The sequence below is a fragment of the Lepidochelys kempii genome, chromosome 12 (assembly GCF_965140285.1).
Source record: "Lepidochelys kempii isolate rLepKem1 chromosome 12, rLepKem1.hap1, whole genome shotgun sequence".
Taxonomy (NCBI): domain Eukaryota; kingdom Metazoa; phylum Chordata; order Testudines; family Cheloniidae; genus Lepidochelys; species Lepidochelys kempii.
Window position 1 is genome coordinate 26,386,874 of NC_136391.1, and position 18,380 is coordinate 26,405,253.

Below are 18,380 nucleotides of genomic sequence, written 5' to 3' on the forward strand. Positions count from 1 at the left end.
CTCCGCCTTTAATTTCCCCCTATAGGATGTGTGTTAATTAAAACTGTTAAAACAATCTCCCCCCCCCATCCCAACTAACATTCTCTCTCTCTCTCAGCCTGCTCTGGCCAACCACAAGAAGAGGACACACCTGCCCACAAGAAGTCAAGAAAACACAGGATAACAATCAAACCAAGCATAAAGCAATATTTGGCAGTTTTTTAATGCAACTCAATGGGAAACTGCAATACAACATTATCTGCACTGATGGGAAGCCAATAAAGCAGCAGCAGGCCAGGCCCTATGCCCAGAATTCCAAGATGGCACCATTTAGAGGTGAGTGGCACAGCTGGCTTCTCTCTGGATCAAATTGACTTGTGTATTTCAAAATCTCTCTTTAAGAACAAAAATCTCTAGCATAGTCATTAAAAAAATTATTTGCATGCCAAGCCACAAAATACGAAGTACATACTGAGTTTCCCAGCAAGCCACACCTCTTCTGAACCATTCCCAAATGCAAAATTTTAGATTTGCTACTCAGATAGTCATAGGTGGTGTTATCACTGGTATTCACTAGCTTCCTTTTCAAATAGAATGACACAAACATGCTCCTTCTTCAATGTTGTTCTATTCACTACCTGGAAAATAGGATATCAGTAAATGATGTGTGCTAGGTTCTGGTCCTGGGTGACAGGTCTGTGCTGTGTTTGAGAGTGGTCTATGCCTGAAGAAACTACTCCACAGCTTCCTTGTTTTAATGAAATGTCAGTTTATTATTTATTAGTCAAACATAAAAATGCATGAGCTCAAGGGGCTGCTTTTTGAATGGAAGTCTAATTGGAATGCATTCTTGAAATGTTCATTTAATCTCAGAAGTGTGATTATGCTATGGAACAGCCTGGAAACATGGTTCTATCCAATTATGCTTAGAATTTCTGCATTTACAGGTGTCTGATACAGATGGGTCCAAACTTCCCTTACAGAGCCAAATGTTGAACCCAACAAAGGTCAGTGATGTTTCTAGACCATTACAGTGATAGGCAAGCCACAAAAGTCAAATCGGAATATGAGTTCAAATTCCTCTTTCTAAATGTGGAGGTTTCCAAGTCCATCTCTAGTGTCAGAGAAGTGAGGGGTGTACATGTTTGTTTGTTAAGATGGCCCTTTCTGTTTTTCAAGAAGCAGTGTCTCCTTTTCAGAAAGTGTTTATATTAGAGGGGTCAATGCATTTGTATCACTGAATTTCAGATCTATTAGTTTGGCTGTCTGCAACTACAACATATTCCCTGCACCGAGTTGTACATCAATTAAGGAGCGTTACATTTGCCATATAAGTCACTAATTGCTCCTGTGAGAGGTCATTCAGTGCCCTCAAATACATATACCTGGAAAGCACATTAGGTTAGGAGAGTTCTAAGCAGTTTAATCTTGTTGAGATTATTTACTAATTTATTAAACTAACAAACCTTCGTACTGATCTCTAATTGCCTTATTAGATTGTTCCATCTGTGACCAAATGTAGAGGGAACATAATAATTTAGTGCAATAAATCATCTCATGCATTTAATATCAGATGGGTTTGTTCAGACTTATAAAGGAGTGGATGATTTGGTGTGCAATACATATGGCTTACTCCTGAATCCAGTTCTGTTGTGTGATGGCTCAACCTCAAGCTCCGTGTATATTCCATTTGATTCTCATGTATCTTATGGACTCAGCTCATCCTCCAGAATACCATGGAAGACACTGTTAGTAATCTCATTCCCTGTTTCAAGTGCTGGCTTTTTGGTGTGTTTGTTATTTATTATGAGATACAATCGGTGCTTAAAGTGGTCTGAAAAAAGTGAGGGATCTGTCATAATCTGGGAACAATACCACAGGTAAGACGGTGCTTAAAGTACACCCCTCAGCGACCTCGCTTGATTTTTTTTTTTCTTTTGCCCAGGGATGTGACGACTTGTAACTGCCCCTTCCCTCCACGTGCCCACTTTAAGCAGTGAATATGAAAGATTGAGGTGGGTGCTATAGTAAAGGTTAATGAGGAGCACAGAAAAAAGTTGCGCGGGGGACACAAGGAGTGATTCTAACTCCAGCTAGCATTGAGGTTGTCCTAGAGGAAGATTTGGTTAATTTAGAATTAAGGTTGCTAAATTCAATGACTAATTATGCAATCCCTAAAATAATCCCTGGGAAATCCTCAGTTATGTTCCTTCTCTCCCGGTATATGTCACTTCTGATACTCTCCTACTCCCACCACCACTCTCTACTTGTAGGCTTCTTTTGTCACAAATGTGCAACCTTACTCTGATCCTAATGAGTATAGACAAGTGAGTGCTGAGATTTTTATGGAAGGAATAGTAGTTTCTGGGGCCTGGAAGACAGTTTCTGATGGAACATATCTTGTCGTGGTGTGTTAGACCTGTGGTGGTAGACTGGGGGGGCCCGGTGGTATGAAATTCCTAGGAAGATGTAGGTAAATATGTATATGACATTGTTCTTGTTTCATCTTAGGAACCTGTTATAAGAAACTGATACTGTTCATAGGTGGTGGATGATTCTTGTGGCTCAAGTTAGGGTTGCACATATGATAGTGAAGGACGAAGCCTTTGTGTTGCGGATTATGGGAGGGTGTAGAGGAATATGAGAAATGACATCCTGTAGAAGTACAAATTTAAAAGTGCTGATTTTGTTCCCCCACCTCCTTTCCCCTCCAAGATAAGTCTGGCTACTGTTTTCTGGCCAGGAAATAGAAAGTCCCATAACTTTGTTTTATAAGCATATCTGCTGCACTTGCATTTGCAGGACATGACATGGACCCACTGTTTCGCTGGGAGCTGGTTGGAAGGTCCATAATATTGAGAATATGAGAAGTGTTGTTTCTCACTGCTCCTCTTAAAAATCTCCTGTCCTTTTTCTGGCTGAAGGCAGGGCAGAGGGGATGGGGACAAACAAAACAAGAATAAATAGGTGAAGCAAAGATGGGCTGTCTGAATCCAAATACTGGAAGAGTTAAACACAAACTATACTTCATAGCTTAGCTTACCAAAAAGAATTGAGCACAATTTAAGTAGTGAATTACACTATAAAGAACGTAGAAGAAAAAGCAAAAAGACCTAATTCAGAGGTGAGTGGTCCATAAAAACAGAGGAAAATAACAGAGAGCTTCTATACCAGACTCCATTAATTTAGCATATTGACACCAGATTTTACTGTGCACATTTGTCATTCCCACTAGCAGCGCAAGGTTTCTCCATCAAAGGTATGAGCTAATTCAGGTGGGTTGGACATATAGAAGAGTCTTTGCATTCTCTTTCTGCAACAGTTAAGGCAAATAGCAACCCACTTTGAGGCAAATGAAGTGGAGTGTACTTTAAAATCCACAAAGTCAAGGATACAAAGTCATAGGAATAAAAGGAGGAATATACGGAGAGAGAGCTTGTGTTCAGTGAGATCTTTGCGACTATCAGCAGAGATTCTGTATCTTCAGGCACAAAACTAGTGTGTGAGACACAGTGGCAGTATGTGCTTGGATTGAAATCCAAGCCAAACATAAATTATTGGGCTCAATACGAGGGTAAGTGGGTGAAATGTAATGGCCTGTGATATATAGGAGGTTGGATTAGATTATCTAATGATCCCTCCTATCTTTAAACTCTATTAATCTACAAAATCACCAACATTGTTTGCCTTATGCTAGTAAAACCCACTTGTTTTGGGTTTTTTTGGGTTTTTAAGAATTTTGTTTTGAAATAACCATATAGATGCACTTTTCCTATGCCTCATTCTATCTTCAGTTTTCTGTTGATGCTAATTATATCTAGATGTGGGAACTTCAAAACAGAAAAAGATCGTCAGATGGGGTTCTCCCAGTATCTTGGGATTTCAGCAAATGTGTCAAGCAAAGCAGGAAAGAACAGGCTTTTAAAAAAAGTAACTGTTGTGTGGACTCTGAGTTATTTAGTGTTTTATAACTTGCAGAATTTTGTCAGTATTACTAATGGAACATGAAATGCTACTTGTCTTGTTTTTAGTGATGTAAATGTTGGGTCTGACAAAGATTTGAATTCTATGAACTCTGCAGCCCTGTAAAGTTATTGCATTTGATAATATTAGCACCATCACACTCCCAGTAGATACTATAATTCTTCCCACTAAGGGGTAGGTGATAGTTTTACCATCAGCCAGTACAATTGCTTATAAGGAACAAACTTTTGGCTTCCAACTTTTAACAGAAAGCTTTGTTCTTTAGATTCCAACCAGGACAGTCCTAACAAATAACGTCTGAGAAAGAGCCTTACAATGATCCATAGTCCAAACTCACGGAGGGGAAATGAGAGGATGTGTGCGCTTTGGCAGAAAAAAAGGTCCTATATTTGTGCTAACATGCCTGAGGGTAAATTCTCTGATAGTTTATGACTATAGAAAATGTATTCATCTGGGTTAAAGTCACCCACTTAATTAGCTGTAAGCAGCAAAATTTGGCACAAATTATAGGATTATGTAATAGTTCTTTGAGCAACTTTAAAGCCTTCCCCAACTGGGGAGAGATGCTTGTTCTTTCATGATAAATAGACCCCCACTGTGCTGTGCTCTGCTGTCCTATTAAGGAAGTGGTTATAATGGATATGGGCCTGATCCAAAGGCCATTGAAGTCAATGGAAAGACTCCTATTAACTTCCAATGCACATAGCTGGGGACTTTAATGAGAGAGAGACAAGTTCAGAAGAAAGCAGAAAGGAAATGGAAACCATTGTCACCTAACCATTTTATTTTATTTGCTTGCTGATAATGTTTACATGCTAAATTTGCAAATGAAAATGGGGGTTTTCTATCTGCTTCACTCTTACTAGGCTCGTCTTACCTATTCAAAAGGACAATAAAATTCAGGTACTGACTTTTATCTTGGCCACAATTTAGTCTCACTTTGCAAAAGGATTTTGACAGCCACTATGTTTTGTTGTAATACCACTGAGGATAGTGAGCTGCCTGTGATTTTTGCACCTGAATGTTTGATAATCAGACCCCTTATGTAATACTCATCCCTTCTCTGAAGTCCGATCTTCAACCATTGCTATGGGAGAGGGGCCAAGGAGTTGTAACTGGTCAATTTTTCTAAAAATCTCTCTGTTTTCTATTTCTATGCTAAAAATAGAGAGAGGGTGTTTGTTCTAGTCAGAGAAGAGTTCACAAGTCCCTGTTCGAAGACATTCAACCTTTGAAAGCTCAACTGCTCCTGAAAGTTCTTCAAATTATCCTTAATCATAGCACGCAAAGGTAGAACATTTTCATAGAGAGGACGTATTCTGCACAGCTGGAGTCACGAGACCCCTCAAAATACAAATTGTCTTCTGCGATCACTCCTTATTAGCACGGAGATCACTTAGAACACTTATTGCGCCTAAAATTGCTGTTGAGAGTTTAGCCAGGTTGCTGCCCCTTCCACTGTGTGGGAGTACTTTTGTGCTCACAACTCTAGCATAACCGTCCATAGACAGGACCGCAACAACAATATCCTGTTGTAAAAAGGGTCCCACCATAAGGGAACAGGCTAATGAAGAGACTGCTATTTAATATTAACTGGTTAAGGAGCCTGATTTTATTTTTTATTATTGCATTCAGAAAGGTATTTTTCTCCTACATGAAACTTTCTTAATCTTATGTGCCTGGGGCTCCTAAGTTGTTATCAGTAATTATTCCTACCTCTTAGTCATGTCATTCAGTTACAGGTATAAAATATAATTAAAATGGTTAGAGTGGATTATGCTTCTATTAATGAAGGACCTGTGGAGGTCGCAAGCAGAGTGTGGACTTTTCTAGCCTCTCTCTACTGATTACACCCTCCTCTGCAGTTCATCAGGGATCATACTGAGGGCCAGGCAATAGTTTAGAGCTTTGCACAGTGATACATAGTCTTACTGGCCACCATCCACTAGCCTGAATGTTCAAACACATGTTATTTTCCCGCTTCATGGGAAAGAGCAGCCTTGCATATTCACATTGCTTGTTGAGTACGGTCAAGGAAGATCTCCTTTATTCAGAGGGTAAACACCGGCGGCTCTAATTTTCCCTATTTCATCTTGTTTACACACTTCATGCAAGGGAGAAACAAATCCACATAGTGAACTTTATGGTACTCCAGTTACTAATTCTCCATCATATTTGACACAGAAATGAAGTTCTGTCCCCAGAGATTCAGCTGCAGAGGTCACCTTCTATGTATTGAGTCACAGAAAGTCGTAGGGGTCTTCTTCAGAAGAGGCATTGATTACACAACCTTTTCAGCTGGAAGTTTCAGTTATAGGGCTCACTTCAGAGAAGAAGACTGAAAAGAGAGAAGAAAGACAGAAGACAAGAAAAACAAACATCACCTTTTCTGCATCCTTTGTATCGCAACATCCACCATACTTGTGAAGGGCAATTCGGAGTATTTGTCCTGTGTTCCTACAAATATCTATAGTGCCTCCCAGAGGGGTGCATCAGGCATACAGGAGTTTGGATGCACCACTTAATTTTAGGAGAGAAGCAGTGACCCAGACAACCATGAAGGTTTGACTTAAATATTTGCAGTGGGGAGCAGAATGGATGAGAAGGAATCTTGCCTGGGTCGATGGTATGGAAGTCAGCAGCAGCGCTGTCTGTTACATGATTCCCTGGCATGTCTTTTTTGGGTGTGTATGTGGGGGGGAAGGGGAGTAGAGCTTAGAAATGATTGCAAAATCTTCAATAGGGAAGGGACAATGGTTTGCAGAAAAACTGAATGGATAAAGAGGTGAAAGATTTTTTTAAAATACTGGAAAGTACAGAGAAAAAGGAAAGCAAATAGGAACGGGGAAAAGCAATTAAGAGGGAAAGATTATTAAAAGAATTAAACAGAGAATAAGGGATTGATTGAAGGGTGAGAGGAGAGGCAGTAAGAGTGAGCAGGATCGGGGGAGAAGGCAAAACTTACGTATCTGAATTCATGTACCTCGTTATTGCTTCTTAGTGGCTGTGCAGTTATTCCAGGTGGAATCAAAATAAGAAGATAAGACCAAAAGGGAAAGAAACAGAGCAGGGGGGAAACTTGTTATGTGACTAAAATTTAGGATAGTAATTAGCTTCTGGCAGTAGATAGGCTAGTGCTGAAGCTAATTTCTGCTAAATGAAGTAATGGATTTCCCCAAAGCTGGGAACTCTCAAAGAATGTTACACTTTGCTGCCTCTGACAGAGAAATTACTGCCAAAGAGTGGAAATGAAACCTTTTTATTCACAAATGAATGTAAATATAAATGCTCATCATGGCTGTTTGATTCAATATGAAGAGCATGCAGCTCGCTAGCAGAGCTCTCAATGGTCCTCTCTAAACTGCTAGTGATGTGATTCACTTTTGTAACACACAGCAGGATGTACGGCAACTGCAGACTTATGTGCCCATTATGCTGTACAAGACTAAAGACTGGGTGCCTTTCAGCCACCTTAAAGGCCAGATTCTCTCCTATGCTGAGACCTGAGCAGTGCTAGCAAAGGAGGGTGGGGAAGTGAGGGAGGCAGTTATGGCTCCCTGATTCTCAAATGGCCCCAGTCCTGATGTAAGTTAAGAGTTGCTGAGGAGCTAGTCTACCGTATTGACCATATGCCAGCTGCAGATTGGTGCATGAGGCTGTGTTCCGCCCCTCCTATATTGAGATATGGGCAATGGTTGAGATAGGAGCTGCACTGGATGGATTTGCAAACTGACAATTGTGGCCAGCTTTGGCTCACTTTGTACAACTTTAAGCATTAAGAGCCTGGAACAGGGCAGATGATGTGCTCCTGGAAGTTCAAGCTCAGCGTAGCCATCCAACTTCTTCAAGGTCTGTTGTTAACATTCATTTTCTAGGTGCTGATCGCTCTTTCAACTTTTCAGCTTAGGTTTTGAGTGTTTTGAAAGAGCCATGAGATACACTCTATAACTAAACAGAGAAGTTCTAGTCTACACTGAGACATGCTAGTAACTACATGGCTTTGAATCCTCACAAACTGAATAGATTTCTGCAATTTACCAATCCACTGAATAACAATGTGACACTACTATTCAGTAATAGCGGTGAGAGTCTCATTTTATTCAAACTCCTATTCTGAAACATCCCACCTTTGTTAATGTATTTGCATATTCCATGCAGAAATCCCTATTAATATTAATGGGATACTGAGGCTGAGAGATCAAGCACTCTGGACAGGAAATGCAGAGTTATGGTTGCAAGCTCAATCTTAATTTTGCCCATTTGTGCTTACACCATAAATTATGGCTTTGTGCTATTTGACAGTACTTGTGAATTAATACTATATATAATGCAATGTAAAATGGGATTTTGATATTCTCTCCTTGTATCCAGTAAGTTACAGCACATACAATCTGGAGACAGCTTGGGTTTTAAGTCTGAGAGGTTTGAAGAAAACCACAATTCAATTATTTTGAAGCTTGGAACACCTAAAGCTAGCAAGCTGAAATGTTTTCACCTTTTTTAAAGATCATTTTACAACTGGAGCAACATAGAGTGTCAGATGCCTCAAAGTTAGGATTATCTTAAACGTAGCAACATAGTTTCTGAACTGTCTTGCATGACAGATGGTCTCAATCTCTCAACTATTTTCAAACTGGCCTCACCTGAAATGTGAAAGCATGGGACCATCTTAACTTGGCCATATATAACCTATAATCATTCACAGAACAGATTTATTCAGGGGTCTGCTGGCTTCTGCCAGAATAGATCAAGGAACAGAGTCTTGGTGGCAAAGACCAAAAGGAGTGGAGGGATAGCTACTGCAACCTGCCCGCTCCCAGGGGCCAATGAAGCCCAAAATGTGGGTTGGCTAGGAAGGAGTGTGGCTAGTAAATTCAGGCTGCAGCCTTCGCTGATTTAAAGCTGTCTTCACCCAACTAACCCCCAAATAAGGGTGAATCTGGCCCCATGACTGAAACAATATTCCTTACACATATCTTTTGCAGACATAAAAGCCACGTTATCTAAAGACTGAAATTGATTACATGTAAGGAGGTATAAGAGAGTCCAGTTTATATTGTGTTATGTAACAATTTATAATGATATAGAGAGACTATTTTAAGTCATATGCTCAAGAGAGCAAATTTGGTTGAGCTGCTGTATTTCCAGAATCAATGCTTGATTCCTCATCCTGAAATGTTGTATTAATGTTAGGTTTTTGCCTGGAATTTTTAAAGAAAGTAAAGGGACGAGAATTATTAATGGAGCTGGTGCACACTGCAATTTGCAATTTCTAGCCACCCAAATACCCACAAAAACAATCCTTGTTTCCTCATGACATTTTCCACCTATCCTACCAAGTCTCTTGCCTCTCTCTGCCTCTGTTTTCCCTATACCAGGCAGCATGCTGACCCCAGCGGCGGAGACCATAAACCCACAGGAAAGAGAGAGGCTGTCAGCCATTCATCTTATTACCCTCTTCATTCACAGTGTGTGATTTCTGGAAATAGTACAGCCAGAGTGTGGTGTCCTGCTGCATGTTCCTGCTCGGCAAACCAACTTCCTTTTCCTTGTATGAGTTTCCTTCCCCATAGCTGATCTAGTGGGTGATCTAATGCATCGGTGATCTAATGATTGCTCCCTATATTTATTGCCTACTGATCTTGGGTGCCTCAGTGGTTGAGCACCTGCTGCTGAGTTCTCAAAACTGCAGTTAACATTAATATTTTAAATATAAAGGATTATCTGTTTTGAAGAAAAAATGAATAACGTTTTTACAATTGGAGAAGTGTAGTGTTTTAATCCTCTTGCAATTCAAAAACTGCTGAAAGAATTTTCCTCACTTTCCAAAACAATTTACCTTTGGGCAAAAACTAAGGAACTCATCCTGCCTTGAGATCTGCTAGCATGGACCCCGCATATGCAAAGGGTCTCCCTAAAGCCAATGCAACTCCATGTGAGCACAGGGCTCTTTGCTTGCACATCTGGATGCAGGACTGGGATCCAAGCATGAAATATTTCAGGTCCAAAGGTGAATGTTTTGTGAGTGAGTTGTGAGTGTGTAAACTGCAGAAGCTAAATAGGAAAAAAAGTCAGAAAGAACTTAGTGCTTAAATTTCTGGCTATTTCCAGAGTAACTGATTGAAAATGGAGATTCAAATATGTTAACTCCCCTCCCAGGTTTCTTCTTTCATCGTTCATCATATATTCTCTTGCAATCTTAATGCTATTTTTTCCTGACTTTCTAATGTGGTGCTGTTCCATCTGTCAAACTTAAAAATTAGCAAGTATAGTGCCAGATAGACAGTACTGAAACCTGAAGTCCTAGATTCATACCCAACACAGCTCTCAAATCTTGAGCTAGAGAAAGACTGCACTATAATTTTGGGAAAAATGAACAACCACCTTTGTATTTTTCAATGGATACCCTAACCTCATTCCTCGTCACTACTTACCCATGCTGATTTGGCAGCAGACTAAATGGTAAAAAGAAAAGGAGTACTTGTGGCACCTTAGAGACTAACCAATTTATCTGAGCATAAGCTTTCGTGAGCTACAGCTCACTTCATCGGATGCATACTGTGGAAAGTGTAGAAGATCTTTTTATACACACAAAGCATGAAAAAAATGTGTGTTTACCACTACAAAAGGTTTTCTCTCCCCCCACCCCTCTCTCGTGCTGGTAATAGCTTATCTAAAGTGATCACTCTCCTTACAATGTGTATGATAATCAAGGTGGGCCATTTCCAGCACAAGACTGTTGAATTGGAATTCATTTGCAAATTGGATACAATTAACTTAGGCTTGAATAGAGACTGGGAGTGGCTAAGTCATTATGCAAGGTAACCTATTTCCTCTTGTTTTTTCCTACCTCCCCCCCCTCCCCCAGACGTTCTTGTTACACCCTGGATTTGTGCTGGAAATGGCCCACCTTGATTATCATACACATTGTAAAGAGAGGTTTCAGAGTAACAGCCGTGTTAGTCTGTATTCGCAAAAAGAAAAGGAGTACTTGTGGCACCTTAGAGACTAACCAATTTATTTGAGCATGAGCTTCCTTTTCTTATTGTAAAGAGAGTGATCACTTTAGATAAGCTATTACCAGCATGAGAGTGGGGTGGGGAGAGAGAAAACCTTTTGTAGTGGTAAACACATTTTTTCATGCTTTGTGTGTATAAAAAGATCTTCTACACTTTCCACAGTATGCATCCGATGAAGTGAGCTGTAGCTCACGAAAGCTTATGCTCAAATAAATTGGTTAGTCTCTAAGGTGCTACAAGTATTCCTTTTCTTTTTGCAAATACAGACTAACCCGGCTGTTACTCTGAAGACTAAATGGTGACTCTGCAAAGGAGATCAAATGCATCCTTTCCTTAGCATAAGATGGGTATCTGATCTTGTCTCTGCAAAATTCTCCATTTATTAGCAGTAAATGGAACTTCACCACAAGTTATGCTATGAGCTAGAAATCAATGATGATTTTTAAACTGAAAAAGGGATCACTCCCAAATAAATTTGCACACACACAAACATTTAAACACTGTAAGCTATGAAACAGTCACAAGAAGTTACATGAAAAGTTACTCAAGGAAATACATTGGGAAGGTGGAAACATGCCATCATGCCCAGGTACAGTACCTCAGACTTCTAATCCTAAGGTCCCCATTGTACCCGAGCTCTGGCATTGTGGGCTACGTTTTCACTTTAGAGTGTGCATCTGCCCGTCAGCGCTATTGTGCATTTTGCTCACACACAAAAGGACATGTATATTACAGAGAGAAATTTCTCCTACTTATCTTAGAAACAGCCCGATACAGAGCCAAAGGCTGCTCTCCTTTACACTGGAGTAAATCCAGTGAAGTCACTGGAGCTAGTGGGGAGCTACCCTGAGCTGAGATGGAAGTGGGCCTGTATGCTGTTTGCCAGCAGAGACACCTCCGCCCCCTCACTGTACCCAGTCAAGGGGGCCTGTTAGCGGGTTCCTATTTCCTTGAGCGAACTTTTTGCCAGCGTCGGGGCTCGCGATCTGCTTGCTGTCCCTCTGGACGGAGTATGGCAGGCTGGAGAGAGTTGGGGCAGATCCCGAAGCCGGGAGGCTGGGGTTCCCATTGTTTGAAATGAGAGCAGCGGGGTGGGGGAGCCTTTCCAGGCCGGCGCGGAGCCACTCCAGGAGCGCTGCGGTCCCTCCCAGCCCGGGCCGTGCGGGGCACGCTGCGGAAGGAGAGGAGGCTCCCGGAGCCCTTACCGACTCGGCGAGCAGGAGCTGCCCTTTGCTGGAGCAGAGGAACTCCCTCGAGGGCAGGAGCGCGCGAAGGCCAGGCGGAGGCGCGGGGGCGTCGGGCTCCTCCGAAGCGGGCAGGTCCATGGCCGGGAGCGGAGCGGGGCTCGCCTGGGCGGCTCGGGCTGCGGCTGAGCGCCTGGGGACTTGGATTTTTTTTTTTTAAGGAGGGAAACGGAAATCGTGACACTGCGGAAATGTGAAAAAAATTTCTACATCTGCAAATCTGGGGAGTGCCCGGCCTGAGCGCCTCTGCCGCCGCGCCCCGGCTCTCCTCCCTGCCCCCGGCTGGCCTGCTGCGCTTAGCCAGCTTCGGGGCGCTGGCAGGCAGCCAGGCTTTGTACCCCAGCCTGCCCCTCTGTACTGCCTCTGCGCCCCCAGACTTCCACTGCCGGATCCATCCTGGTGCAAGAGCGCGGCAAAAACCTAGCGCTAGCACCTGGATCCGGCTAGTCTCCCCCTCCTCCCAAACATGTACCGCCAAATAGAAAAGTGTAGAGGCTCCTATGACATCAATAAACCCAGACTTCGATGGTCCGTGGCATGACAGTGCTAGAAACATCTGGACCCAGCTAATTTTTGGCCCAACTCCACAAAGCCCAATGCCTAAAATAAATAGAAAACAAATTTAGTTGTTCCTACTGCACAAATAGTTGGATGCCAATGTATCCTGGTGTTAGGGCATTACAAAACCCCAGATCTAGTTCCCGAATCTCCCTAATTTTGGCTGCATATCCTCCCAGTCTTTACCATCTAAATTTAGTACCTATGCAACTTCTCCTGTGCCCCCACAATAATCCAAATTCCAGTACATCATGGTGCAACATTGCTGCAAAACACCATAATCAACAAGGTAGCAATGCATATTTCAGGTTCCTTACATTACATGCAACACTAAATATACCCATTGACACAGCAGTAAACTTAACTAGTTCAAGTGCATATAGCTAAAGTGCTGGAAACAATTATCTAACGTGAGATGCTCCATAACTGACCAGCCATTTAAGTTGTGAAATTCACATTTCAGTGTTTATTTGTTATTTTGGTCAAGAATAATAATCAGGGCATTATTATTTTAGTGGCTGGAACAGCAACAGAACCCTCACTAGAAAGTAGTAAAAACTGGCAGATTAAGTGCTGATTGACTAGAAGTCAAGTATAGGAATACCAGAAGAGAACTTAATATTTGTAAGAATAAAAGGATGGAACAGGGTACCAATGTACGTTGTGGAAACAGCAGCTAAAACATACAAATACTTCTGAAAGCATAGCTCATCATTGCTAGACAAGAAAGGCAAAAAAAAAAAAACCTATTGAGAATGCTGAAGAAAATATGAAAACTATATTGCAAGCATGCAGAGAGAGGGAAGAGGTCAATTCTAAGACAGAATTAAATGTATGAATGAAAAAAATACAGAAAAGTACAGAAGCTGATTTAGTAGTACTGTAGTAAGAATCTATAATGGAATTTTCAGAGATTGGTCTAGCCCAGGGGTTCTCAAACTTCATTGCACCACGACCCCCTTCTGACAACAAAAATTACTACACGACCCCAGGATGGGGATGCTAAAGCCCAAGCCTCACCATCCCAGGTGGGGGAAGAGGGGGCAACGCCCAAGCCCTGCTGCCCCAAGCAGGGGGGCCGAAGCCCAAGGACTTCAGCTCCGGGCAGGCGGCCTGTAACCTGAGCCCATCACGCTTTGGCCCCAGGCAGTGCAGCTTGGGCTTGAGCTCTGGGCCCCAGCAAGTCTTAACACCAGCCTTGGCAACCCCATTAAAATGGGGTTGTGACCCACTTTGGGATCCCAACCCAGTTTGAGAATCGCTGGTCTAGAGCCAGGGTCCAAGTGCTATCTCTGGGTCTTCCTTGTCCATGGAGGAATTTTTAGAGGCTACCTCTTGCAATTTTCATCTATTAACTTCTGTGGAGAAGCAAACTTGGGCTTTTGCCATTCCTCACCCTGACAAATAATGAGAAGGAACAGAGTTGAAATTCACCAAACTTTCACTTCCCTATCCAGAAATTACCTGCTTAGGAGTGAAAAGAGCCCTTAGTGAAATTATGTCACTGCTTTGACTATAGCTGCAAAATGTTAATTTTAATACAAAGCCCATTTTCCTTGTTTTCACATATTGTACTGTTTATGACATTCTTTGCATCTGGCAATTTATGACTATTGCACTATCCTTATGCTTAGCTTTAAACTACAACTTACTTGCATCTTAGGAGTGCTATTCAATTTGAACAGATAAGCTTTGGTTCTGAACTGTACTTGACCTTTAACATTGTACTCTGAACAGAGCACAACAGCTTCTTCAGCTGCTATTTCCATTAAAATTGCAGTGCTGTTTGTGGAAAATGAAATACATCTTAGCCCAAATGTTGTCCAATACCTTCATTGTACATTAGCACTTGCTATTTATGGCATTACTACAGCTGTGTTCTGCTATGGTTCATATTTCGAAGACAGACTAGATTTTTTTGTTCTGTCTTCAGAATATGAAGATAAAAACTCAGCAAACAGGTTTCAGTAAAATTATTTTTGCAGAGTATCCACATACTCTACAAATGTTTCATCAGCCAATTTGAGTTATTTTTCACAAGAAATGAACATACTTTTTGCACCTAGTTGCACTTATTAGCACTGCCTTTATTTGTTACATAATTTTTAAGGCTGTATTTTTCCAGATGGAAAAACATCCCATCTCAGTGAACAAAACTCCTGAGTTTACAGAAATGGTAAAGAATACAATCATTAAATCTTTAGTTAAGAAAGGGAATGGTATTTCAAAGTCTGTTTTGGGTTACATAGCACTAAACTGGGGCTGTACTCATCCAATGAGAAATAAGACTAATTCTAAGGGTCAGATCCTGATATCTTTACTCAAAACAAATAATACTTTACTTCACAGTGATCCCATTAACAGGCCCACCTGTAGAGTAAGATACTATTCAGCATGACTATGGATGTCAAAATCTGTCCCTAAATATATTTGGCAGGAGAAGACTCGTGTTAATTCAAATAATTCTTGCTTCAAGTACAGTTACTACTTACCTATTGAAATAATACATTTAGATCCATTTGTATTTTCAATTTTATTACATAAACACTTCTGTAGAAAATTAGATTAACAAGTGAAAATGTATCAAGTTTACCAAAACACATAGGACAATAATTTAACGTTAACACTTGTAAAAACATGTAGTCTAGAAAAATACATAGGAATTTAAAGAATGTTAATGTGTGAAAAAGTAAACTAATGTAGAAAAACAGACAGGAAAATATTACAATTCTAAGATGAACATGTTAAATCCTTTAGGAAAAATACATAGGCTAATAATGAAACGTATCATATTATTCAATAGACATTTAAAGTGGAGAATAAATCAGTCTTTTGGTAAATTGGTCATTCTTATCTGGTAATAACATTCCTTCCTCTTGGCTTATTAAATGTAATCTTCTTGAAAAGAAGAACAGAATCTGCAATACAAAGACCAACCAATAGAAGACCAAAGACCTGCAAATAAAAAGAAAACTCTCAATTTCCTCCTTTGCACAGTTAGTTGTTTATCGTCTTTACCTTTCATTTTAATAACTCATTCATTACCAATTCTGAGCAGATGCAGTTGCTACAGATCACTAAATTGGTTCTGGCCTTCTAAATGTTTCTGGATGAATATTTGATTTGTGATTGAGAAATTCAGTGTTCTCCATACTTTAGGTCAGATATACTGCAATCTCTCATAAAATGACTTTTCCCCTATGCTCTGGCAATCATCTTCACCCTGACCTTGCTTGCCCTTCATCTGTCATCTCTATGAACAGGAAGTGACTCAATCTCCATGGAAACCAGACTACAGACATGCTTCTTTATGTGAGATTATGCTTTCCTCCAGAACCAAATCTCTTATATCTGTGTAAGGGATGATCTACTTAATGGTTTTGGACTGCAGTAAACTCAGTGTTTGCAGATGCAAGGCTAGAAGAAAAAGATATTTTTCTCTTTCAGAAGTTTTGAAGTGAAAAACTCTGACAGGAAGTTACCTTAATGTTTAAAATGTGAATACTTGTTAAAACATAGGGCTAACTCATAAAATTTCAGTCACAAGGAAGCAAAACAAGTGTTTGCTAAACAGGACTCTTAGGGTATGTCTTTCCTGCATAGTTAACTTGGGTTCTTATGTGGGTGTTGCCCTAAGCCTCTGCCCATCCATATATAAAGCACCAAAGTTTGGTGATGCTTTAAACCTGTGCTAGGTGGTCTGGCTGGGGGGTACAGGCTAGAGGTCGGGTGCCACTTTAACTTGGGCTGGTAACTCACCCATTTTTCAGTGAAGAGGCAAGCCAAATCACTCAAGTGATGATTACTTCAATGCCTTCCCACAGTTTCCATGTGCCCAGAAGGCAAGAAAAGTTCTCCCACAATTCACTGGGGGAGAATCGTGGAGCAGCTCTGTTTATTGCAGCACAAAGAACCTTGGGATATGCCCCCCAGAGGTCTAGCAACACATGTGGACGAGTGTGGTACCAGTGAGGGAACAGTGGGTATGGCTATACAGCAACTAGGAGGTGTGAATCCCAGCTCAGGTAGATATACGTTAGCTCTGAACTAGTGTGCTACAGCTTGTAGAATACCCACAGCAGCATGGGAAGCAGCTCAGGCTAGCCAAGCAAGTACAATCCCCCCAACTCCATGAGTACATACTTGGGGTGGCTAGCCTGAGGCACTGCCCGTGCCACCGCAACCACACTGCTACTTTTAGGTGCTAACTTGAGCTGAGCTAGCATGCCTGCGTTTACTCATGCTGGGAATCACACCTTCCCGCTGCTGAGTAGAAATATGCAGTAACTTGAGTATGGCTTTGCAGTGTGGCTGCTCAGACCTCTGCAGCAATCACTCAAGATAACCCTGCAGTGAACAGACACCCTTCGATCACCAACCCAACTAGCAGCACTTACCACCTCTTTGTTACTGTATGTTAGCAGTTTAAGAGCACATCTATACTTGAGCTAGAGGTGTAGCATACATGTGCTAGCACGCTAACTGTAGTGTAGCTGTACCGGTGTGGACAGTGTGATGGGCTAACCATCCCAAGTACGATCCCGCCCAGGATCCTAGGTACTTGGGCAGCTAGCCCATGCCACAGCTTGTTCCACTGTGGCTACAACTGTGGCCTCACTCAGAGCTAGCACACGTATCTACTCGAGCTGGAAATTACTCCTCCAGATAGAGGGCAGACGTACCCCCAGTATCACTTGGAGTCCTGTTAGATGCTTTGTGTGCTACACTACAAAGTTACATAAACCACTTCTAAATAATCTGTTCTTAGAGTAGCAGGGTTTGCTCTGATTTTAGTTATAAACACTGGAATGACCCATGATCACAAGCACACTTTAAAAACTGTTTTGTCGTCATCTTTAGCAAAAACAAAAGAAAACTAACCCTAACCCTAAGTATACACTCTTCTTTGCAAATAAATTAGCTAAATATGATAATCTGTAAAGCTATATATTAAGATCAGCTCTGCTTTTACACTTTATCTGCTTATTATTCATTTCCTTATGTGACAGTCCTCCATTTGTACTTGGAGGGAGGGGAGAAGTACTGACTCTTTACTCAGATGTTCCTTTATCAAATTATAACAACACACTGGATGTCTAATATTTATGTTAGTAAAGGTAATTTAGCAAATGCAGTTTAAACATGAGAGGCATTCTAAAACATGTTTGTCATCTGAATTCTAACTTTTCAACTCAATGCTATTTGCTACACAACATGAACAGTTTCAAAATAATAGTACTTTATTAATATAAATCATTTGTGAACACTATCTGAAGGAGACAATAATTCACCTCATTCCTCTTTCCCGAATGTAGGCAAGGACCTCATATGGTTAAAATTGGCAACTAGCGATGCTAATTAACATCAGCTAAGAATCTGGCCCTTTATATTTAATCATGAGAGGCATTTGGAAAACAAATGCCAGAGAAACAAGTTAAACATTTCTGACTAAAAAATTATAGGTTCTCATGTTCTCGAAGACAAAACAATCCAATAACCTTTTTTAATTGCTCTAACAGTTCACTCTCAGCAAGTTATGCACAACCATTGTTTATATTATGCAATTTGGGCCTTTATCAGGAGTTTTTCTGCAGTA

The 18,380-nt window shown here is 41.0% G+C and overlaps 1 protein-coding gene across 3 annotated transcripts in view; it reads right to left on the reverse strand.

Moving 5' to 3' along the window:
* Positions 1–18,380, reverse strand: part of LOC140896329 (CKLF-like MARVEL transmembrane domain-containing protein 3) — a 30,968-nt gene that overhangs the window by 8,628 nt on the left and 3,960 nt on the right. Inside the window, exon 2 of one of the 3 annotated variants that reach the window (XM_073307967.2) lies at positions 12,188–12,366. In XM_073307967.2, the coding sequence (XP_073164068.1) occupies positions 12,188–12,307 (120 nt within the window). In that variant the 5' untranslated portion in view covers positions 12,308–12,366. The other 2 variants (XM_073307965.1, XM_073307966.2) reach the window with 2 other exon arrangements.